Source organism: Osmerus mordax, chromosome 16, assembly GCF_038355195.1.
Source record: "Osmerus mordax isolate fOsmMor3 chromosome 16, fOsmMor3.pri, whole genome shotgun sequence".
NCBI classification, from domain to species: Eukaryota; Metazoa; Chordata; class Actinopteri; order Osmeriformes; family Osmeridae; genus Osmerus; species Osmerus mordax.
In genome coordinates this window covers 6,116,542-6,141,498 of record NC_090065.1, presented here as the reverse complement: position 1 = coordinate 6,141,498, position 24,957 = coordinate 6,116,542, and the positions used below count along the sequence as shown (strand labels likewise).

The 24,957-nt window shown below is 45.7% G+C and overlaps 1 protein-coding gene across 1 annotated transcript; it reads left to right on the top strand.

Moving 5' to 3' along the window:
* Positions 1–10,475: 10,475 nt before the first annotated feature.
* Positions 10,476–21,278, top strand: rem2 (RAS (RAD and GEM)-like GTP binding 2). The gene is made up of 5 exons (XM_067253876.1): positions 10,476–10,487; positions 11,579–11,900; positions 12,647–12,720; positions 18,148–18,325; positions 20,950–21,278. The coding sequence occupies exons 1-5, from the start codon at positions 10,476–10,478 to the stop codon at positions 21,276–21,278; spliced, it is 915 nt and encodes a 304-aa protein (XP_067109977.1).
* The last annotated feature ends 3,679 nt before the right edge of the window (positions 21,279–24,957 follow it).

Below are 24,957 nucleotides of genomic sequence, written 5' to 3'. Positions count from 1 at the left end.
TGTTTCTGTCAAACGGTTGAGTGTCTTTTTGAGCGTCTGTCTATGTGTATGTGCGTGTCTGTCCGTGTGTATGCGTGTATGTCCGTGTGTGTGCGTTTGTGTGTGTGTGTGCGCACACACAGTCCACACACAGTCCACTGTTACCTCCAGATAGCTTCCTGTCTCCCCGGTTCTAGCTCGATTCTGAATAAGAGCCTTTCAAGCTTGAGACTCACGCTAGAGAGGCTGGAGAGTAGAGCTCTGACATTCTGTCTGCTGTTTAGGTCACGACAGTCCGGAGCCTGGCAACAGCGAGGCGTCATGACAACACCAGCAGATGGAGAAGCTACTGAGGATTACGGAGGAGAAAAATGATTGGGAGTAGATAGATGGAAAGAGGATGAGTAAGAGCAAGAGAAAAACAAGTCATTATGAATTCTTGGAAGTAACCAACACAGTCAGAATAGAGCCGATGGTGGCATGATTAGTCACTGTCTCATTTGTGAAACGTGATGCATGAAGGCTGACACTCTTTACACCAGTCCTACTTGCTTTGTCATCTCACACATACCATTTTCTCTACATATCCTTCTCTCTCAGACACACACACACACACACACACACACACAGAAACATTCTCACATCCAGTATACTCACAAACAATTACTTGCTTATTGTACATATACTTTTATTAGACTGTATTTCTTATTCTTCTTTCTCTCTCGCTCTCGCTCTCTTTCTCTGTCTCACTCTCTCTCTCTCTCTCTCTCTCTCTCTCTCTCTCTCTCTCTCTCTCTCTCTCTCTCTCTCTCTCTCTCTCTCTCTCTCTCTGTCTCTCTCTCTGTTTTAAACGACAATCTGTGACACTGCTACTGTAAGAATGAATCAGTATTTATTCTAATGGAGTATTGATATTCTGTGTATAGGCCTATTGAGTATAAATGAGCAAAATCTGCACTAACCTTTGTGGACGTTATTCTGTAACCGGTATTTTCTTTTGTTGGATTGTAATTATTTTGAGTGTATTGTAACCATCTTTGTATGATGTATAACAACAATGGAGACTGAATATGTTAATGAAGTGTTCTATCATTTGGTACCAGTATTATTACAGTAAGTACTACTAGTTGGTCCATGGAACAGATGATTGTTTTTATCTGATTTTACAGGACTCAAATGAGTATATTTTCTAAAAAGGCATATATGAATAGGATAAATAAACATGAAATTTCCCAATATGGATTTGAATTCCTCTTAGTTCTGGCTCTTGTCTCTACATAGTGTGAGCACCTACTTTTATATGAGTTCAAATCAAGTGTATGTCAGCTCTTACCACAAATTGGATGAACATCTCAGATGAACTGTGAATAAATTATAGTATTTTTCCTTCATGTTAGGGCACCAAAAGCCAATTAACATGCAGAACAATAAAATAATGATATTTAATACTTGGTTGTACATCTTTTACATGCTAGGCCTGTGTTCGTACACATCACCAGGTGCTGGGTTTGTACTACATGACGAGGATGCTTCTTCAAGAATCTTCTGCAGCTGTCTTCGCTTCCTGTTTGTTTTGGAGGCTTTCTCCTATGCGTTTCCTCTTCATTTTATATGCTGAACACTCAATTGGATTCAGATTGGGGGATTGACTTCTGAAGAATTATTTTCAATTTTGGGCCAAGAAAAGACTCTTTGGTTGCCTTGGCAGAGTGCCTGGAGTACTTCTCTTCTGCATTATGATGTGTTACCCAGTAAGTTGGATGAATTTGGTCGATATGAGCTGATAAATAAAACAAATATTATTTCTGTACACTTCATTATTGTTTCTGCTGCTGCCAACAGCAGCAACATCATCATTTCAGAAAAGTTTGGCAATTGCAGCTGCAGCCAAACAATACCAAGCCCAAAACTCTACCTCCACCTCTCACTTTTTCCTTTCAAACTTTCCTGAACTCTAGGTTTAGGTTCACGTTCGCCTCTTGGTTCTAAACCTCTCCTGGATCTTGAGTTCTTCAGTTAAAAAGAGCAAAAACAGGCTGGTGGTTTGCACTGTGTCGTGAAACCTCCGAGGTCGTCCGCATGTGCTGGACTTGGAACACGGCAGGGTTCGCACTGTTGAGCCGCAAGGTTCCGAGCTCAATCCAGCTTTGTTGGTTTGTATATATGGTATCAACTAATTGTATTTTTAGGAAGAACACTACAGTACCTATCAGTGACAAAAGAGGGCAGTAAAGACTGAGTAATAAACTTATGGTACCATGTTTTGACTAAACGCGTGATTCATTTTGAGTGACTCTTGCAAACTCACACATTGAAACATTAACATATCATGATAAATACCATTTGGTGCTGCTTCATTTGCGACAATGTTTACTGGAAGACTTTCCATTTTCTCTTGAAAATTCCACCGCCAGACAGATTCAGATAAGACAAACCATTGATTAAGATCAAGATTTATCTGACTGTATAACAAAGGAGCCTGTTCATGCATTAATTATCTTTATGACACACATACACACACATGCCACTGATTTGTCTATGACGTCAACAGCTCTTGCCTCCTGAGAAACAGTTCAAACTGTTCATCAGTAGTTCATCTTCATAGCTGTCTGGGCAGTGCATATTCAGGAGTTAGACCAATTAAATTAATTGATTTTTAGGATTAGGTCACACACACACCTCTTTTCCCATATCTATGCAGCCACACAATACCCAGAAACATGAGGAAGAAAACACAAGCAGAATACAGAGCAAGTCTTCATATGTGAGAGTGTGTGTTTGTCTGTGTGTGCATGTGTGTGTGTGTGTGTATGTGTCTGGGTCTGTGTGTATGTGTGTGTGCCAGCAGGTTCACAGTAGCAGATGGGTACTACTAGTTGCAAGCTACTTGACATGCTGTGTCAACACCGGAAGCTTTATAATGAGTGTGTATGAGGCAGGGGTCCAGTAGTCAGTATTGCTTTCTGGGGGAGTTCAGATACCCAGGCAGGTGATTGAGGCCTGGGATACTCCCACACCACTGTCTTTATGTCAGTTAGAAATACTCTGCTGTCTCAGTCCTGATTAGCAAACCCACTTGTTAGCTGTTTCTGAGTTGGCACATTTGACAGTGCATGCTTTTCCCTTAACTCTCTCAGTCTCTCTTCCTCTCTCTCCCTCTCTCTCTCTCCCTCTCTCTCTCTACTCTCTGTCTCTCTGACCCACCTACATACCTGGACGTGTTTATTTACTGTGAGGTTTCCTTAACGACAGGTGAATCTCATTATACCCGACTGTCAGAGGATTAGGGAGGATCAAACAGAGGATGAGGGGGAGGGAGGGGAGAGAGGGGGCGGGAGGGGAGAGAGGGGATGAATAAAGTGAAAAGGCGGCTGGTGGGTACAGTACAAGGACCATGTAAGAGGCAGAAAAGTGAAGGAGAGAGATAGAGAGGGCAGTGGGTGGATCGTGAGGGGAGAAAAGAACAGGGACAGACACACATTGAGAGTAAAGAAAACCCTCTGGTTATCAGTGGAGAAGACGGGCAGACAGGGAAAACCATGTAGATAGAGTCCCCGTGCTCACACACCGGTGCACTGCTGTACGGTCATCCATTTCAGGCCGAAAATCGGGTAAGGGTTACAGTATTGATGTGACATTTCGTGAAGAGGTTCGGATTCATACTTTATCTGTGTGTGTGTGTGTGTGTGTGTGTGTGTGTATGTGTGTGTGTGCGATTAGATGTGTGTGTATGCATGTACGTGCGAGTGGGAGGGTGGTGTGTCCAGGTGTGCGTCCTTTCAGCTCCTCTTTACCCAGCCGAGGCAGTGATGGAGAAAGGATGGCTTGTCCCCGGAGCAGATTACTGTCCACAATAAGTGTGACCCTGATCTCTCCTCCCTTTCAGGGATCTATCTGATTTTTCTGCTATCTGGCAGCCTGTCTTGTGAATTGTCTAACTAGGTCAAGAACACACATCTATTTATTGGTACAGAGCCTCATTCTGTCAGTGTCTATATTGATGTACTGTAAAGGTGTGTTTGCATGGGAGGTGGGGATGCGTATCAGGGCAAGTGGGTGGACCAGTTGTGCTATCCAGATATAACGTCTATGAGAAACGATGTGGCGTTCAGGGAAGAATATTCCAAGACTCGAGCCGGCCACATGAAACACTGACTGGTTTTAAGTGACTTAAATGACACATTTCAAAGCGTTTGTCATCTCCCCTCATGATGGGTCTCAATCCTCCTCATCAGCTGCCCGTGGTCTCCATGGGTCGTCTGACCGATCCCAGCTGTTAGCTCGTTCTTTGTTTCACTCTCACACACTCCTGGTGCCCCCGCTGTGTGTCACATTTCACGTGGACATGAAAAGATGGAATGCAGTGGGAACTCAATGTGTCGTGCGCACTTCATTGCACTAGCCCGCAGTGTAGCAAAGCTTCCTATAGGACTCCTCAGTGGTGGAGAGTCATTTACTTTCATCATCTCTTTGATGTTAGCATGCATGGAGAATCACTGACGCACGGATGCATGTCTCATTCTGTGTACATCACATCAGCATATTGAACATGAATAAATAATGAAGGGATATTTTATGTTGCATATAGTACCGGTAAAGGAATTTACTTAATTTACATAGTAAGCTGCATATTATTATTGATAGTCAGTAAGAATATAGGCATGGGATGGAAATCGGACGGATATAGACCTGTATTTACTTAGGGGAAGAACTCAGACTTTGATGAAAGATCAATTTAAACAGGGCAAATCCTCCCAAATGTCAATCGGTCTAGTTCCTGTGTCTGTGCTGGGTGGCGTTGATGGGTGTGTTTTTCAATGACCCACAGTCAGCATTCAGACGTTCGCAGCCTCCAAAGTCAGCATTTCACCAACACATCTGGTTTGTTGGAAAAAGAGGGTGCTCCAAGTGGGAGCCTTGAGTGGTTGTGCACCTTGCTCACGTCCGGGGCCAACCAGACAGCTTGTGCTTTTGTAAAAGGCCCGTCTCCTGAGTGCAAATAGATGCCGCATGTGTGACGTGTTCCGCGAGCTGTCTCTCTGTGGTTCTGTGGCAAAGTTGTGTTGTCGTGAGTGGTGAAGGGACTGACCAGCAGCTGCCTGTGTGTGCTGGCAAGCAACTCCTCAGAGCCTGGAAGGCTTGGCTTCTCTGAGTCATCGCAACTGTCAATCAAACACACCGACACCCACTGTTCTGCAATAACAGGTTGCAGGTGAATGATTCACCTAACGGTGCCAAATAGAAAACTATTATTAGACGAATAATAAATGTCTTACAATCACATTCATTGTTAAGACGTGTCCGGTTCATCTCTCGAAACCATTGTCATTCTGTGTGCCTTTTGAATCGTTTGATTTTAATTAGGAACTGAAGGCAGTTCTTGTTCACTCCTCTCCACCTTCCTCCATCCATTCCATTTTCTAATTTTCCCTCTCTCCCGCCCATCCCTCCCTCCCTCCCTCCCTCTCTCCCTCCCTCCCATCCCTCCATCCTTCTTGTTCCTCAGCTGAGCCCATCTACAACCATCTAGAGAACCCCCACCCCCCTCCCCCTCGCTCATCCCAGCCATGCCTGCTATAGTCAACCTGCTCTTCAACACCGTGTCCACCAACACCACCATCCCCTTCACCATGGTGCTGCCGCTGGTCAGCATGCTCTCTCTGATGGTGGGGGTCGGAGGTCACCTTCTCATGTGGCTGGTGCTGATGCGTAACCCGCGCCGACGCTCCAAGCCCAGCTCTGTCCTGTTGCTCAACCTGAGTTTGGCGGACCTGGCGGCCCTCCTCACCTTGTCCAGCACTCTGCTCAGCGCCAGCTTCCAGGACTGGCAGCTAGGGGGCACCATATGCGTGCTCCTGGGTTTCACGACGTCCGTGACGGCCGGTGTGGACATCTTCAGCCTGGCAGCGTTGTCCGTGCTTCGGTATCGCATCGTGGCTCCACCTGCCAGGCGGCCCGCCACCCCCAAGCAACTGTGAGTCCAGCATGGGGTCTCTACAACTGGGAAGGGTGAAGGGTGGAGGGTAAGGAGGGGTGGAGGGTGGAGGGTAAGGAGGGGTGGAGGGTGGAGGGTAAGGAGGGGTGGAGGGTAAGGAAGGGTGAAGGGTGGAGGGTAAGGAGGGGTGAGGGGTGTGTAGGGGGAATGAACAGCAGTGGAATGAGACCCTCTCAGTCTTGTATGTTCATCACGGTCATAAATCTACCAAGTTTATTCCGGAACTTGCTGTTGACCGATGACCCATTTGGAAAGGATGATGAATGCTATTTTACAGGGGAACGGAAAGCTCCCACCTCACAAACGTTCTTCCTTTCCCTCTCTCCTCCAGGGCTGGGGCACTGGCCTTGATCTGGCTGGTATCCATCACCATGGCCTTGCCCAAGGTCACCTACATCCACTATAATGGTGGCTGCAGCTGGTCGATAGGGCTGTGCCAACGGCTGGCCTTTGTCATCCCTGCCTTCCTGGTCTACTATGTAGTGCCCTTAGTCTGCATTGGACGAAACTGCAGCCACATCATAGCACACCTGCACAGTTGCCGTGGCACCCTGATTTCAGACTGCCGCAACAAGAAAGCTACAGCACTCTTGGTTGGATCCACTCTGGTCTTTGCCATCAGTTGGCTGCCTTACTATGTCTTAGAATTTGTCAATTTGGTGCCCTTTCATGGCTTTACCTCACCTCCAACTCCCCCTTCCCCCTATCCATTCCTCACAACCCCCTCCCCAACCCATGAACCCGTGGATGAAGTCTCAATACTTTGGGAGGTGGCCTCCCTGTCTGCTATTTTGCTGGTGTGTTTTGCCCCTTGCTGGAACCCGCCTCTCTACTTCCTGTTCACCCGAACAGCTGTCCGTCAGCTCCGCAACCTGCTACCGTCCAGCTGCAAACGCTTGAGGGGCCCTGCTATTGGCAGACGTGTTGCTCCAGCCCCGCCTCCGTGCCTGCCGCGGTCCAGTCTACCCCCGCCTCTCATCCACAACGCCATACATCACACCGTGACACATGCCGGTGGCTAACACCCAGAAATCCACGCAAACAAACACAGACATATGCACATCTGCTTTGCTTTGGCGAGGCAACAGGTATACATGAATTCTTTGCTAGTATGGAACATCACAATTGAAGCCAAGCTAAGAAGTAGAAAGTACTGATATTTGTGTAAAAAATGTAAGGCGTGAAAGTAAAAATGGTCAGATTATCATTATTACAAATGTGTTGGATATCTAAATGATGCACAAATCACTGTTAATATTTGGAGTCAACAGTATATGAAGACATTATAAATGATTAGTGATCAGTCTTTGAAAGATCTGAAAGGCAGTCATTCGGTGTCTTCATGTGTGTGTGAGGTGGATAGGGTCGTAAATGTAATGTACCATGCCATAAAATCCTAGGTTCACTAGCTCATGTTTCTGATCAAGCTGTCAGAATCACTTAGCAACACTGCATCCTAACATCTAGATACAGAGAGAGAGAGAGAGAGAGAGAGAGAGAGAGAGAGAGAGAGAGAGAGAGAGAGAGAGAGAGAGAGAGAGAGAGAGAGAGAGAGAGAGAGAGAGAGACGATAAAGCCGGCAAGATTGTGTCAGGAATAAAATCGTTAACCTTTCAGGGGAAAAAACAACACAAGATTTGTGTTGTTTTTCACAAGGTTTTGTGTTTTTTTTCATAAGGTGGAATATGGAACTCAAAGAGCAGCACCTGCACGCTTTTGTCAACAGCCGCTGTTCTACACAGTAAATTAGTTTTCTACTTTTTGTATGTATCCCCCAGCCAACCACAAATTCAGGCCACAGTGAGTTTGGTCTTGTCAAGCGGCCTGAATATTACACCTCACTGCTCTGCTGAAGTAGCAGTACTGAGAGAATTCTCACTCTGAACGTAGAGGGTGGTGAGTTGAGTCAGTGTAAATTGGTGAAAAGGCGGAACATGTGATATGACACTCCTTCATCGTAGAGCAGTTAAGTTAGTCAGCACTTAGTTTACATAGACTATTGCGTGCATGAAATTTATATAACCAAATGATGTGTTAAGTACAATGGACATGAGAATTAGACCATTGATGCTTGTGAAACATCCTTTCCAGCTGCCTTTATTAGACGATACGTTCATGCATTATACATAAAGTTCACCTGAGAATGTATATCCTTAAAAGATCCAGGTCAGCAATCATTTGGCCACTCCAGACTCCATTAGAACAGGCCCGACCTCGAGAGAGGGAACCAGCAAACATCTATTACAGCCCATTACGCTTCTGAGACCTATGCTAACCAATAGATACAGACATGCCCTGCTCACAAACACATGATTCAAATCCCCCTGGAGCTCTTACAGAACAAGGCCAGAGGTGCAAAGAAGAGCAGGTGATAATGAGGATATATTGTGAGGGTGGTGTGTAGTTCATAGTGTGTAGTATGTTCATGTGTAGTGAGACAGAAAGACTTTCTCACATTCTATTGTATTCCTCTCCCTTCGTCTCAAAGCCTTCATTGGGTTTTGTTATTAAATCTAATCCATCAGATTACCAGGACATCCAGTCCTTGTAACTCTATTTCTGGGACCTTTGAAACCAGAAAAGACACGACTTCTAATCTTTCCACAGTGAAGCCTTGGACTGGACCGGTCATCTCAACAACTGTGTGACCTTGAGAAGAGGGGCTCTCAAACTCATTCACTTCTGGCAAGTGTGGAAAGACAGCGACACATTTTCATGGTCTGATGATCAAACAGATGTCTTTTGTCATCTATGGGTTAATGGATTGTTCTTTTTTAACGAATGGAGAGAAAATAAAACGTTAACTAGTAGCAAACAATCTACATTTGGTGTGGTTTGATTTCACAAAATAAGGAGCATTACATTTGAGCTGACAGACTCTGGGACTGTAATTGGATTTTTGTTGTGGGGTTTTTGAAGTATTCACATAAGTACCGCATGGCCTGTGATTAACATTCATTGGGAGGTTGGAATCACTTGAGCCTGGGGCTGATTAGATAATGGCTTTGTTTCTTCAGCAGTTTGTGTGGAACCGTTTTACGATATTCGGTTTGAGACAGGCGTGCGTTTAATCCTCCACTGGAGTTTAAACCAAGAGGCACTGACAGTAAACATACTCATCAACAACCACATGAAATACCATGATTACCACAAAAAAACACTTTGTCTGAGTCATTTTGGTTGAGCCATGAATCTGCTCCATTTCATCTATCAACTTGACCCCTCAACCCCTTTCTAACTAATTTCCCACATCCAATGGAATATTGATACCCAGAGCGGCTTATGAATATGTAACAGACGAAGCAGACATTTGTTATCAGAGCTTTGGGCTAATGAGCACAGTTATCTCTCATCTGCCCTCACTGTGATTCTCTCACACACGACCATGCGCTGGCTGGCTGGCTCTGATGTCCTGATGAGACTTCTTTAAGTCTCTAGATTAGAAACCATGGCTCCATAGGCCCCACTGAGAGAAGCTTGTCTTCCTGTCCAGCCTCACTTTCTAAACTGCAACATGCTGTCTGGACCGGCCTTACAAAAGACTGCTGTTCAGACACATGGCTGGATATAGGCTGGACTGACAAGCACTCCACAGGGAGACTGGGGTAGTAGCTCATCGTTGGGGTACAACACAAGACAACGGCTCCTTAGATCTTTGTGGAAAGAAGACTTTGGAAAGAAGACAGAGGACTGTCAAACATAGGCCTATATCTGTTTTAGAGCAGCAAGACGAGACCAGAGCAACCAAATGGCAATTATAATTTCCCCTCAAAAAACAACGCCTCCCCCTAGCGGCTGGCGTTGCCTCTAGCATCAAAAACGATCTACTTTGTCCTCAAAAAAGCCTGTTTTGAAAAGGTGCTGATCGTTTCGTAAAGGTGAATTTAATGCAGGCTGGTTAATGGGGATTTTCAAAAACGGCCATGGATGGTCTGATTTTTCTGCACATTAAAGATTAAAGTTATTGTTGCAGACAGAAAATTATAGCAAGAAAGCGAATAAGAGAGAGAGAGAGAGAGAGAGAAAGAAAGAAAGAAAGAAAGAAAGAGAGAGAGAGAGAGAGAAAGAAAGAGAGAGAGAGAGAAAAAAAAAGAAAAGAGAGAGAGAGAGATCAGGTACAGTAGGCTGCACGCTGGAGCGCATTCTCTTGGGCGTTGGGAGGAGAGGGGGGATGAAGAGGCGGGCAGATCGCTTGTGTAGCCTAGGAGGAGTCGCCTATCCATTACAGACACAGGTGTAACATATACACCACATTCAATTCACATGAACTACACTTCGAGGTAGCAGACAAAAAGAGAAGCATTCGGAAGAAATTACGTGTCTGGAAATCTAGAATGTTTAAAATGATCTGGAGCGTGTTTTTTGTTCTATCTATAATTTTCGTGGTGAATGTATAGAGGAAAGAGAACGTACGGCAGCGAGCGCAGATGACTTGATATGGGTGGTGGTGGTCGCAGATAAGGACTTCCTTTCTCAAAACGTTGACGAAAAATTCATAACGATGACAGACCAGGTAAGAGAAGAGGCAATTGTTTGTTGTACTCACCTCGCACAAGATCATGGATATTAGCACTCACACCGGTGTTGAGAACACACCCTCTTTAGTGGGAGAACCGCTGTAGGTAGAATCTACTTTGTCTATGCTCACAACTAATAAGTCCTTTTTTCTTATCTTTCTTACGGTGTACACTAACTATGAATGCGTTTTGTTCACAAGGATAATAAGCTATTATTGATTGTACGTGAGATGCGATTAAATAGTTGGTGCTCATTATTTCATGCAGCTTCGATATAATTACTCTAAATTTAGAATTGCCACCTTTCAGCCGAGGTGTGAACAGCTGTAGCGGAATCTCTGCTGTAGTCTACTTGCAGTGAGCATTCAGCAGTCATTATGCACAAAAGAACCTAACAAAATAGCAAAGCCATCGACAGCCAAGCCTTGGCTGTAGTACAGTACGAAATGTAGGCAGTAGTGTGTAATGTTTGCTCTAGTTTCTCACTAGTCAGACACAGAAGCCGATGACACGCTGCCTCAACCTTGTCACAGGACCACTCCACATCTTTCTTTATTCCTCCCTTGTGTCTCCTAGAAAATATAGACCATGATTACTGATTACTGAATTACACCCTTTCAATTAGTGTAATTAGTGCTGTGGCTCTGTCTTGTAGTGCTGTGAGAGCTACTAGCTTGCTGTGTGTCAGTGAGGGTGCATCTCTATAAGCCACAGGCACACCTGCTTCTGTTACTGCCAGTGCCGCATCTAGACTAATTGCTGTATTAATATTAATGGAGGTCTTCTCTCTCTGACCTTGTAGGCCTACTAAAAACGCTCTCAAAAATCTTTTATTGAGGAGAAATTGTCCTTTGCCTGCCTGTCACCCTAAGTCGCTATCCATCTGTTGACACCCGAGAAGAGATGTCCTCACTGAATGCAGTGATGAAGCACTGAATACTCAATGTGTGCACGTACAGCAGGAAACATGTGTTTCACGACTTTTTGTCACATTAAAGGGACGCTCTGCTCTCCCAGAAGCACCATGCTCATATGGGTCATATCCAGTGGGGCGTGTGCTAACCACCTGACTCCCTGTCTCCCTCAGTACAGTATGTTTCTCACCACCGCGCCCCCTCTCAGAAGAGGAAGCACACCTCTGCCTATCAAGCACCAGCTGAGGCGGGAAGAGGCTGTGTCGGAGGACTGCGATTGGATACCAGGCCTGGAAGGACCTGCCACTCTGCCAATCAGTGACACTGTTCCCCGAGTTGAATCCTTTTGTCAGGCAGTGGAGGGGGGTCATTATGGGGGCGCTCCGAGGATCGTACTGATTGGACAGAATGGGGTTGGAAAGTCGTCACTGGCTCTGTCCCTCGCTGGACTGTCGGACAGATCATTGTCTGTGGACTCTGAAACACAAGCCTGTGGTAAAGTCTTTTGTGTGTTGTGTATTTTGTGTGTGTTGTGTGTGTTTATGTTTGAAGTGAGCAGGGGGGGGAGGGGTCCATTTACATTATGTCAAGTACCATCCCACTAATACTTCAATGCCGATGTGCACATTTCTGAGAAGGGCTCTCAAGACCTCAAGATGACAGCAATAAGATCACTCCATCCCAATGGCCATCCTGTCTGTCTGTCTGTCTGCCCGCCTGCCTGTCATCAAACGGCCTTAAATGTTCATGGTAATAAGCAGTTGTCAATGGCCAGTCAATCACTGCCTCTCATAGCAGAGTGATGGGCACACTGCCATGACACTGATGACTACCACACTGAACACACACACACACACGCACACACACACACACACACACACACACACACACACACACACACACCCTGGAGACTAGCAGAACATTAATCCTGATATATGTGCCTATGGGCAGATGCTCTTATCAACACCAATTTCAATCCAGTCATGTGGATAGCTACACTGTGTTTTCCCTTAGGGTATTAAACCCACTACCCCAGAGTTGAAATCACCATGCTCACTAACTGGACCACACAGATCTTTCTGGAAATATAATTGTGCAATGTACTGTAATACATGCACAGTTTATATGAAATGATTAACAGTGTTTTCTTCAAACCACGGGTGGGATGTTGACATGCATTTAGCATGTCTTGGTGTCGGACCATGTGTGTGTGTGTATGTGACAAGCTTGTGTATTTCCAGGGGAAGGCTACGAACGTACAGTGACAGTTGACGATGAGGACAGCAAAATCCTCGTTTATGACAACTGGAAACAGGTGAGCTGCTTTATTACAGACTCTAGCACACGCGTTCTGTCTCTTCAGCTCTGACAGTCGATCAATTTACATGTTGCACCAGTCCTCTCTTGATTTGTGTTTGGATCCTCTTATTAATTCTCACCAGTATCTCACTGATTAAATTCCTTCTCAGAATTCTTTAAAATGTCAGCAAGAGATGATGTGGCTGTGTGTGTGTAGAGAGAATGAGAGAGAGACAGAGGCTGTGTGTGTAGAGAGAATGAGAGAGAGACAGTGTGTGTAGAGAGAGTGAGAGAGAGACAGAGGCTGTGTGTGTAGAGAGAGTGAGAGAGAGACAGAGGCTGTGTGTGTGTAGAGAGAGTGAGAGAGAGACAGAGGCTGTGTGTGTGTAGAGAGAGTGAGAGAGAGACAGAGGCTGTGTGTGTAGAGAGAGTGAGAGACAGTGTGAGAGAGATAGAGCATTCTGTATGGGTTATTGTTTGTGTGTGTCTGTGTATGCATTAGCCCTGAGGCATCAACCTGGCTTCCATTTGCCCTTTCTCTCAAATAGAAAAGTTCCTATTGTTTCCATTCTCCTGTAGTTTCGTCTGACAGCAGGTATGAGGAATGTGACAAAGCCTCTGCAATACGCACTGTTAACTGTACTGTATGGGGAAACTAGCCTTGATCTGTCTATGCAGACTTACCCATCGTGGTTATTATAAATGGGTTTTATTTGGGAAGGAACAGCTGGTCTGATTCTGCTCCATGCTGGTATTGGGATTATCATGAGAAATCAAAACCCAGTCAGTCATGATGAGAGTTTGCTATTAATAATGTGTGAATGATTGTAGATTGACTCAGTGGGGAGCAAACTCCCTACTGAGTCAGAGATGGTTGAGCTCTGCTCCAGATGTCCAAAGAGCATACAGGCATGGTTCTCCTCAGCTGAATAATTTAAACCTATAGCATGTACTTGACGGGGAAACTCCAGTCAAGTCTGCTTGCCAGCTTTCATGGTGTCAACTCCACTTTTCGATATATATATATTTTTTCGATTATATATTTTTTGCGGCCCTTCTTTTCGCGTTCTCTCGCTCTGTCTCCGTGTTCTCGTTCTTGCTTTCTCTCTTTCAGCCCCAACAGCCTTCTTCTGATCTTTTGTCCTCCTTCCATCTCTTCCCGCGCTCCATACCTCACGCTCTCTCTCTCTCCCACTCTTTTTTTTGTTGTCTTTTCCTCTGTCTCTCCCCTCCATTCCTCCCATCCCTTGCTTGTTGGCGGACCCCCCCTTGCTTCCCCAGAACGGCCCCTTTTCTGTTGTTAAATCTCTCTGAAAGTCAATTACATGTGTTATTGTGTGCGTGCTAATACTAGCTGTGGTATTACGCCCTGGCAACACAAGAAGGACAGCGGGGGTTTGGAGAAGCTCCAAACCATCAGCAGGGAGAGAAGAGCCTGCAACTGCTCCGCCTCACCCTCTAATAGCCCTCACACACACACACACACACTAACACACGCATACACACTAACACCCACACACACACATGCACACACACACACTAACACACGCATACACACTAACACCCACACACACACATGCACACACACGCACACACACATACACATCCATAAACACACATACACATACACACGCGCGTGCACACCACACAAACATGAAGACAACCCCCAATCCTCCACTCCCAGCCTAGTTCGCCGATGCTACCACAATCGGCCCATATCCCATGACTCTTGACCCTGGCTAGCTAGCTGGCCCTCTGTTGTCCGGACGTCCCGTCCTGTCGACCCAGCGTTACCACGGAAACCAGCGGGCCTTTCCCCATCCCCCTTTCCCCACATCCCCATCTAACCCAGCGTGGATCAGACCATGACAGCCAAGGCTTCCGGCCCCTCCCCTGTTAGCTTGGCCTGCCTCACAGAGTCCAGCTGGAGACTGAAACACATTGAACACCATCATCCTATCAAACACAGATTTGTTCTTTTCTTTTTATCCCATACAGATTCACACCTGCAACTCTGCTTTGGCCTCTCTCTCTCTCTCTCTCTCTCTCTAGACGTCTTTCTCTCTCCAAACAGCTACAGCGGAACGAGATTCAACCACCACCATAGGGAGGCCCCACAGCTTTATGAAGCACGTCACACACACGCGCACACATACATACACTCAGACATTCGGACGTAGACACGCATAGAAAAAACCCCAACGCTCTGAGCGTCTCTTCTCCTCCGCCTGCCTAGGGAGTGTTGACGTCAGGCAGAAGAATGGTTTAAATAAGTCATCCAGTTTTCTTAAAATAGCCACAGCAGCATGCTTGGCCATGACCCAAGAAGCCCACAATGTCATATCTACTGTAAATGCCATGCTATTGACCTATTTGTTTGCTATCCATCATTTATCCAATCACCTCCTGACTTTTGAGGGTCATGGGGTGGGCTTTGGTTATTTATGGCCCTTGGCGTTGTCGTCCCACTCTCCATTAAAGTGAGGATAGGTGGCTGACACCTGTCTGACTGGAATACAGGCTGTAAATTGAATGCCTGATCTTTGTATGGCTACATCAAATCCAGCAAGAGCTCCATATATAGTGTTGTTGCTGGCCATGTTTATTTGATAACTCCAAAGTAAAATATTTATAGTAAGAACATGAGGTGCACCCTGAGGCCTGGAGGAAATAGGCCAACCAACTGTGGCTATGGCCATTTTATCTTTAGAGACCAAGGCCTTGTGGGTAATGTTTGTGAGGCTGCTGCATATCTGTTTACGTTAGCAAGGCTATTTGTATGTAAGATATGTAGGGTGATGTGAATGAATGAACAGGTGGTCAATTGGTGTGACTGTTTGGCTGTATTTTTAATGAAGGAAGGTTATGTGATGTTTGGGGGCGAGGATGGGTATTCTAGAATTCTGTGTGTTGTGGTGACATCACACTGTGACCTTGTGTGTCAGGCCTCAGAGGACAGTCAGGCTGTGGTGTGTAAGTGTGTGTGTGTGTGCATCTGTGTGTGTGTGCATCTGTGTGTGTGTGGCCAGATGGCCTCTGTTATGTCTGTTCCGACGGGAGTGGCGGTGGAGGAACCAAACGGACCTAGTCAGCAGTCCTCAGAGCACCGCTAAGCTCCTTCATCCTATTATCAGATTTTGACTTCTCACCCAGAGTAGAGTCCGAGGGTCTGTCCTTATTTCGCTCTCTCTCTCTCTCCCTCCCCCCTCCCTCTTTCCATTTATCATCCATTTGACCCCCTCATTCTGTCATACTGGTCTCTCGTGGCAAAGGGTTGCCCTCATTTCTCCTCCTAATCTCACTTTATTTTGTTCCAGAAATAAGTGCATGTGTGTGTGAGAGAGACACAGAGCGATAAACAGACAGTGAGGTAGAGAGAGTGTGTGTGTGAATGTTTGCGTGAGTATGTATGTGATTCTAGGGCATTCAGGTCTCAGTCCAATCCCATGTAGCGAGTCCAGGGGATTTTTCAGCACAGAATTGTTTTTGCGAAAATCACAGTGAAAAAGCCCCAGATGCCTTAACGATGCCAGTACATGAATGTGCCGAGGGGCGGGGGGGCCTGTGGGCCGGGGGGCGGTGGGGGGGGGGGGGGGGGGGGTGGGTGGGTTGTAGTTGTGTTGTGTAGTTTTCCATGTTAGAGCTGTAAGCTGCTTTCCTGTGATCTCACATAACTCGTCTCCATTATGTAAAATGTAAATCTTTGGTGCAAATACATTTTGTTTCGAGTTCAAAGTTCAGATCAGAATCACAAACCCTACACATTTCTACAATGAAGCATTACTGCGTGATTAGAGAGATACACAGCAGGCAATGGAAGGACAGATTACAGTAAATGGGTTCGGAATATCCAGTACTACTTTGCTGTGCTACTTAGAACTAGAATCTGATGTTCACAAATTGCTGTTTGTTTAGTTTTGTAAACACACGATCTACATCAAAGATTCAGTGGATGACACATTAACTGACTCTCCCAACCTAGCAGTACCTTCAGAGCATGCATAAACGTGAGTGCTTTGCGTGTGTGTTCACAGCCATGTGTGTGTGTGTGTGTGTGTGTGTCTGTGTGTGTGTGTGTGTGAGGGGAGGGGTAGCTAGTGGCAGATGGCCTGCGCTGCAGTGAACAACAGAGAGTCATCGACGAGGGAAGGAGAGGGACGGGGACAGTCTCGAGTTGCCATGCCTCTCTCCATCTCTCTCTGTCTGCTTCTGTCTCTCATAGAGTGTTACCCAGTTACCCCTGAGAGCATTCAGTCACCACGCAGGCCATCCATCTTCTCCGACACCGTGTCTTTCCCTGCTTACTAAGATTAGTGGGTGTCCTCCCCCAGCTCCCACCCCCCCCTCCTCCATCTCCTCCCCCTCTCTCAGCTGCTGACAGGTGGCCAAGCTGACTTCCGTGCTGCTAGCTGCCTCCTCTCCTCGCCAGAGATGGATGGAGAGAAGAGTGTGTGTGCGCTTGATTGTGTGTTCCTGCAACCATAAATGCCCCGCTGTGGGCTCCCGTCCCATTGGCTTGTGTTTGGCTGAGGATAGTTTGAGGCATCTCCCTCGCTCCAGGGGAGCTGAAATTCACCCTCGGCGTTGTGGATGTAGGGCACATCCACTCACACACACAAAAACACACATGCACACGCAAACACACCAACGCACGCACAAGCAAACAGGCATGCAGACTTGGATAACACGAGCGGGGGAGTATTTGGGTTGCATGGTCTGACATGCGTTTTTTTGGCAGTTAACGTCTTCAGATTTCCTTATAGCTTTTCAGTTTCTGGACATCTTCGACAGCGTTCAGTGCAATTCAAATAGACTTGGTTGAATACTATTTCACCATAACACTTGAGGGTGAGGGAATTGGATTAGATGTCACAATGTTAAAGAAATAACTGCTAAGGTTTCTATGGGAGAGGACAGTGAATTCTCCCCTGTCTGTGAGAGTGTTTAGTGTCAGGGAGGGTAAAGCGTCTCTCCAGGGCCACAGCTGACAGACCCCGCCAGGTCCAGCCAGACACTCCACAACACTAATAGACTGTGATCCAGCTCCACAACAGGAGGACTGAGTGGCTGCTGTTAAAAGGGTCAGGATCTCAAAGGGAAACATGAAATTCAAGGGCGCAGAGGGCTGTATTTAAATGCAAACTCTCCAAGGAGAGCAGGGTCTGTCAGCTGGGCTTTTTGGCCTCTGACTTTGGATGGCAAACACCCTGAATATTCAGGTTTAAATTGTGACTCCATTGTTGTGTTATTATAATAATATGTATTTTTGGTTATTTCATATATCTCTTAATCATCAAACAAAACAGTTGCGTCATCCCCACAGTTCCTCGGACCTGTTTCACTGCCAATAATGTTTGTTTACTCGTGAATGGAAGTGTGCGAGAGTCACTCTTGTGTCTTCCTGTGTACGTGTGTGTGTGTGTTGTGTGTGGTGTGTGTGTAGGACCTGTCCACACTGCAGTGTGAAGTGGTTATCCTGGTCTTCTCCGTGACGGACAGACGAAGCTTCCACCGTACGGCCCAGCTCCGCCTCCTCCTCAGGGAGTCCCTGCCTCAGACTCCCATCATCCTCGTGGGCAACAAGAGTGACCTTGTTCGGTCCCGTGAGATCACCACAGAGGGTAGGACATCCTCTGCACTGTAGCACACACACTCTATACACTTTCTACACACATGCACACACACACACACACCGCCCGCACACACACACACACACACACACACACAGCCCACGCACACAACTGTCCAAACACTCAATGATTTTTTGTTTGATTTGAATTATGTTATCAGAATAACTAGTATATTTACAGTATACAGTTTTATTGGTAGAATATTTTCTTGGCTGCTGAATGGCATTTGAATGGTTCCAAATAAATACATATATTGCTCAATGTGATATTTGTTAGATTATTGGACAGATTTAAAAGCTCTCTTTCCAAGGCTCAGAGGAATTACATTGGCTACCTTTCTGTTTTTGTGTGCCTGTTCTCGTTTAGATATAATGCACCAGAGAGGTTCTCTTAAATCCCATAACTCGAGAAAACAAACTTGCATAACAGTTGAACATCGCTAACAATCTCAGACGTAGAACAACAAGCTAAAGACAAAAGGCTACATTAAAGGTACAGTTTTTTTAAGGCTGCAGCTGTTGCATTCAGGGACGTGTCTACCTGTTTTTATTGAGGATTTGGGCAGCTTTCCCTCCTACCTAATCCTCTTTAAAAGCTACTCTAGCACTCACCTCTTTCCTCTGTTGTTTTTTTGGATGGAACATCTCTATTTGGATTATCTCTCCCTGTCAGTGGGCGGATGGTGTCACCATCTTTATATGTGTGGGTGTGTGGGAGTGTGGGCGTAGGGGTGGGTGTTTATATGCGCCACTGCCAGCTCGCTAACATATGCACACGCTCAAACAAACCTATGCACACATACATGAATGCACACACTTACTTACACCTATGCACACACTGACACAATCCTGAACACATACACACACCTAAAGACACACACACACACACAAAACGATACACACACATATGCACACACCTGTATACACATACAAATCAAGAACACGGTGACAATCCCTTGACGACAGTTACACACACACAGGTTTACACCACTTCCTCTTCCCCTGCTTGGTGTGGCAGACACTGTGCTGTGTGTGGAGAGCTGTGATAAGAGGAAAACAGAGGAGAGAGAGAGGGAGGGAGAGAGGGAGGGAGAGGGTGGGGTCCAGGGATGTCCATGATGCATAGCGTGGGTGTGACATCCGATGGGTTGGTGTGAGCTGAGTGCTTTGAATGGTGTGGAGATTTGGGGCATATGGCTGGGTTTTAGTTGGGTTTTGGTTGTCTGGCTCCACAGACCGGTAGGGTGCTGTTGGTTCTTGTAGTATGGTGTTTGTGGGTGTTTTTCTTGTGTGGTGTGGTGTTTGTTTTGCTTACTCATAAGTCTGGCTTGCAGGGATAAAAAGAAACAAGAGAAGGAGAGGTGGCGAGGGCTAGAGGAAGGATGGCAGGATACGGTTTAGCGCTGTGCTCAGCATATTTCCACTGGTCTATGAGCAGCAATACTGTAATGTGACCATCGATATGGAAATGCTCCTAGCCTGACATACTGACAGACCCTCTGTCTGCTATAAAACCCCATGGATGATATTTGAGCCTGGGTACGGAAGTTCCTTATCCAATCTGCTTAATGGAGATGTATCGCTCTTGTTTGTACCTCATGCTTGGTTTGAATAGGTTTGGGTCATAAAGTATATTCATGGCAAGGTAGGGACACTTTATTCTCTCTCTCTGTCGCACACACACATGCAAAGACATATTCTGGGTGTCTCTCCTTCACACACACACACACGCGTGCACACACACATGCAAATGTTTCTCACTTTCAGTAACACTCACAATAACGCACCCATACACACACAAAGTAGATGTATTCTCATTCATTGGCTAAGTGAGGGTGAGTTGTTCTGTAACAACTGAGAGTTCTTGATGAATATCTTCTCTGTCTTGTCCTGCTTAGTCAGCATTTCATTTCTTTCTCCTCTCTTTGTCCTTATCTCTCCCTCCCCCCTGTATTCTAGATCTTTACCCCACCTCCCCCTCCACTCTCCTACCTTGCTGACTTCATCTTCCTCCAAGCACCCTCTCTCTTTCTCTCTCGCTCTTTCTCTCTCCTTCTCCTTCTCTATCTTGCTTTACCCTCAGCCATATTATTTGAGCACAAACAGCGGTGTCCATGTTGTCATATGCAGTACAAGAACCAATACACCTCACCCTTCAGCCAGTGCCAGCTCCATTCACCATGTTGATCTAACATTGACATTCGGTTGACTGAATATCTCTCTGACATTGATCTGATGTTTGTTTAGTATTTCATGTTGCTATACTAATCTCGCTGCAATCAGATTCAGCCTCTATTTGGCTGAACCTTTCTCCCGTCGCACCACAATTTAATTTCATCTCCCTCTGCTCTTAAAAGGTTATGGGCCCTTCATTTAATCAGCTGTTAGAGGTTTTAGGGTAAGCTCAACTCGATCGTAAGAGGGATTTGTCTGATGCCACTAAACGTGGCATCATTGTTGAAACCCTCTCTCTACCACAATCCCATCCTTTAACCTCTCTCTCTCTGCCCCCCTCCCCACATCTGGCTTTCTCTAATCTTCCCTCTTCCCTCATCTCTCTTTCCCTCTTTTTGTCTTTTCTCCCTCTCTCTCTCCCGCTGTCCATCTCTCCTCCAGAGGCCCACTCCAGTGCCATGATGTTTGACTGTCTGTACCTGGAAGTGTCGGCCTCTCTGGACCACGGCACCACAGAGCTGCTGGAGGCCTCGGTGCGAGCGGCCAGGGGGGACTGCGTGGGCCCCGGCTGGACGGAGGGGGACCCCGGGGCCGGCCGGCGGGAGAGCCTGACCAGCAGGGCCAAGCGCTTCCTGTCCGGGCTGGTGCCGCGTTCCTACGGCAGGGACCGGGACAGGGACAGGGGCCGGTATAGGGAGATGAGCAGGCACAGGGGCAGCAAGATCCTCCGGCAGAAATCACGCTCCTGTCATGACCTCAGTGCACTGTGACGACATGCATGTTCGGCAGACAGAGAGAAAGAGAAAGAGAGAGAGATGGGGATGGGGTTGGGGGATGGGTTGTGTGTGAAAGGAGGTGGAGGGAGCAAATAGAGGGGGAGGGTGGCAGCAAGGGGGAGGTGGAGGGAGAGGGGTGTGATGACACGGAGAGAGAGAGGGGGTGCAACCAAAGGAAAAGAACGGTGATAGAGGGGTCGAGAAGATAGAGAGCAGAAGAATAAACGAGTGAGAGAGAGAGAGAGAGCAGAGGAGGAGGCGGTGAGCGTTAAGGCTCTACCTGGGGAAGAGAAGCGAGGTCATTAGAAAGGCTGGTTGAAATAGATACAAGACATCTCATTATCAAATGTGAGAACAAGAGGAAAAAGAGAGAGATGAGAGAAATTGCGTCTAGAGAACATACAGTACTTACCGGCTTGGTTACTTTTGTTAAACGGTTTTAAAAAAAAAGTCACAAAATGATAACGCACCCGAAAGGCACACACACATAAAGTAGACTGATAGTGATCTAATGTAGACCTAATGTAGTCCCAGTTTAAAAGCATGCTGTTACGATGATTAGAATGCAGAGATAAGAGAGATCCCCCTTAGATTCATGTAAAAACACTGGTTTGGATTGCCAACATCTCATTGGCCAACAGTGTACCTTACCTTTCATGTGATCTTATAGGCCCCTTAGAAGAAGCCTCATCCATGCACTTTTGATACAGTGACCTCAGGACCCAATCAGATGTCATGAAACTACACAATCCTTTTTTGAACAGCCATCGATTTCTACGGTCATCTTCGTGGCTGAGCAGGAATGCATCGATCGTATTGACACTGATGAAGGTGCTCGGTTTTTAAAGTGTCAGTGAACCAAACCTTGCAACCCATATCAATCCTTCCGAATAGAATGACTTTCCCGACATTTACATTGATTAAGTATTCCTTAACAGCCCTCAATAATATCCCTTTAAATGCATTTAGTGCAGAATGTAGAAGCTGGTCAATATTGCTCAGAACAAATAGATGTAAGCAATATTTGGATGGAACGTATATTTCCTGGTTGAATGAGTCGGAGCACACCGGGCCACAGGAACACATGAAGGAAAAGATCATAGCCATGAAGAGGAGAAAGAGATTGAAAAACTTAACTACCTGTGGCTGTTTTATGTTTGACCTGTTTATGCTTATTTTTTGTACCCACTGACATTGTATGTTCATATAATGCAAAATCATATTCCTATGAGCTCCAGCGATTCTGTGGCGGCCGGCCACACAGGCTAGAAGAGACGTTCTGGAAACGTTGTTTGGATGTCTTGGAAACGTTGTTTGGATGTCTTGGAAACATCACTAACTTAACAGTTACACACTGGCTCACTCCTTTGTCACTGTCACTCTTGTCTTTCAAACGAGAATAAATTAATTTTGTTTAACGTCCTTGGATGAGTGTCATGTCCTTATTCAATTAAGACATTGATGAATAAAACATGGTCCACATTTCTAAGAAGATGGTAGAATCAGCTACACAAAAGCTGTGGATCACTGATAGCATTTTCTGGAAAGAGAATAAAGTGGCTATTGGGGGCAGATGCTTGTCTCTGTCCTACTTTGAACTTACTGCTGTGTCAGTTGCGGCAAACTAGCAACTTCAATATTGTGTGGGTGTAAGAACTCCTGGATGATAAATAGGCTTTCCAGCCAAGAGGAAAAACTATATTCATCCTTACTTTGATGGTGTTAAATAGAACATGGTTTTCCTTCCCTTAAGTACAGACCTGTACCTGAAATCACCACAGGGAGAGCACGGGAGTGTCCCTGTTTCCTAGTTTGTTTTCTGCTTTACCCTAGTTATACCAATGACAAAAATAACCACCATCTTCCCGTTCAAGGTAGAAGATATTCCCCTAGCCTCCTTAGTGTATGTGTGTGTGTGTGTGTGTGTGTGTGTGGGTGTGTGTGTGTGAAAGAGAGAGAGAGAGTTAGCCACTGATGTCGATCGAGGCTATCCGTCTTGAGTGGAGACAGGTGAACCCTTCAGACAGAGATATGGAAGACAAGGAAAGGGACAGAGGGGTTGGGGGAGTGATGAGGTTGGAGGAATGCTTTGAAGAGTGATGGTTGCTTGGATACTGTTGTCAAGGAGACAAGGAGTCCCACAGTCCTTTGGCATCTCGATTGTCTTCTATTTGTTTTGATGTTTTGGAGTGTGGGGTGGAGGGACTAGGTTGTTGCAGAAATAGTCTGAGAGGGGAGGTCTGGTAGAAACAGAATAAGGACTCTCATCACATAAATTAACTGGACTGAGGATGGAAAAGCCAGCACACACTCCACAATCATCAAACTGCCCCAGCACATTCCATACATGTACTGTCCACATGCCACACGGAAAATCCTCTCTCCATAGCCATAATACCGAGTTACTATCACACCACATACTGTACACGTATCGCCCACCTCTCCAGTGAGTCCTTCAAATAGGTCTGTACACACTGATGAAATGCTGGAAGAATGTAAGAGATGATTTCTCACCGAACACCTAATCAGGCTCAGATCGTGACAGATGCCTCCTCTCTTTTTGTCTTACGCTGACTCATCTGCTGGGAATCCAGCCTGAGAGGTGGGGAGACAGGAGGGAGGAGGGCTACAGGCACCTATATTGGAGATCATTATTTTCAAATACCAGACAGAAATGACTTCATCAAACTGGGGAAAGAGTAGTGATGATAATTCTAAACAAATATCATGATGTCAAGTCTGGATATGGGCAAATTCGAACTAGCAATACAGAAAAGGTTTTTACGTGTGTGTGTGTGTGTGTCAGTGTGTATGGACGTGGGAAGGCGTTAACAGCCATGCATATGAAGCAGCATTAATTGCTGTGTACTTATGGCACGGAGACATTGAGTGGCATTGTGTGAAGCAAGCGGATCCCCGGGGATTCCATGTGATTTAGCATCATGGAGAAACATCTCGTTGTACCCCAAAGGTCACTGTTCTGAGGCAGTTCCCTAGTGCATTAAGCATATTATAAATGCACACCAATAAACAACAACAAAAGCCTCCAAAGATCAGACAGACACAGCAGTACTGAGATGAAGAGTGATACGTGCCAAAAATGGCCCTGGCTTATTCAAAAAACATTAAGAAACATGTTTTTGTGTACCTGAGGTTTGTGTATGAATTGTTTTCTAAACAACCAAAATAATAGACTGGAACCAGGGAGTATAATGTGTGTGGGGGGAGAGGGAAATCAATCTCAATATGATCTGAAAGCCCACTAAAATGACCACTATATCCCCTTAATGTGATTTAATAGCCAGCCAAGTGGCAAGAAGAAAATCCCAAGTGTGAATAGTACGTTCCGGAAAATGGGTTATAGCTATTATTATTGATCCAAACTTGGGATGAATGTAACTTACTGTGGGATAAACGGTACAAACCGATAAACTAATCAAATAAACTCATTCCATTCACACTGGCCCCATTATGTAACCAGATAAAAACATGGACGGATGTTTCAGATATGGAAATGAAAAGGGCCTGAGTCACTGTTATGACTTAAGAATGTACACAAACAAGCTTTTAGGTGAGGATACATGCGTGATGCACATTTGTCATGATTGAAAAGAAACTATCGACCCCTAACACAGTACTGTAAATACATTTATGTCATCCACATTCATAACCA

Excerpts from the sequence above, each read along its gene's own strand:
- rem2 (XM_067253876.1), top strand. Across the intron at positions 12,721-18,147 it reads TTTATGACAACTGGAAACAG|GACCTGTCCACACTGCAGTG; the intron begins GTGAGCTGCTTT and ends GTGTGTGTGTAG. Across the intron at positions 18,326-20,949 it reads CCGTGAGATCACCACAGAGG|AGGCCCACTCCAGTGCCATG; the intron begins GTAGGACATCCT and ends TCTCTCCTCCAG.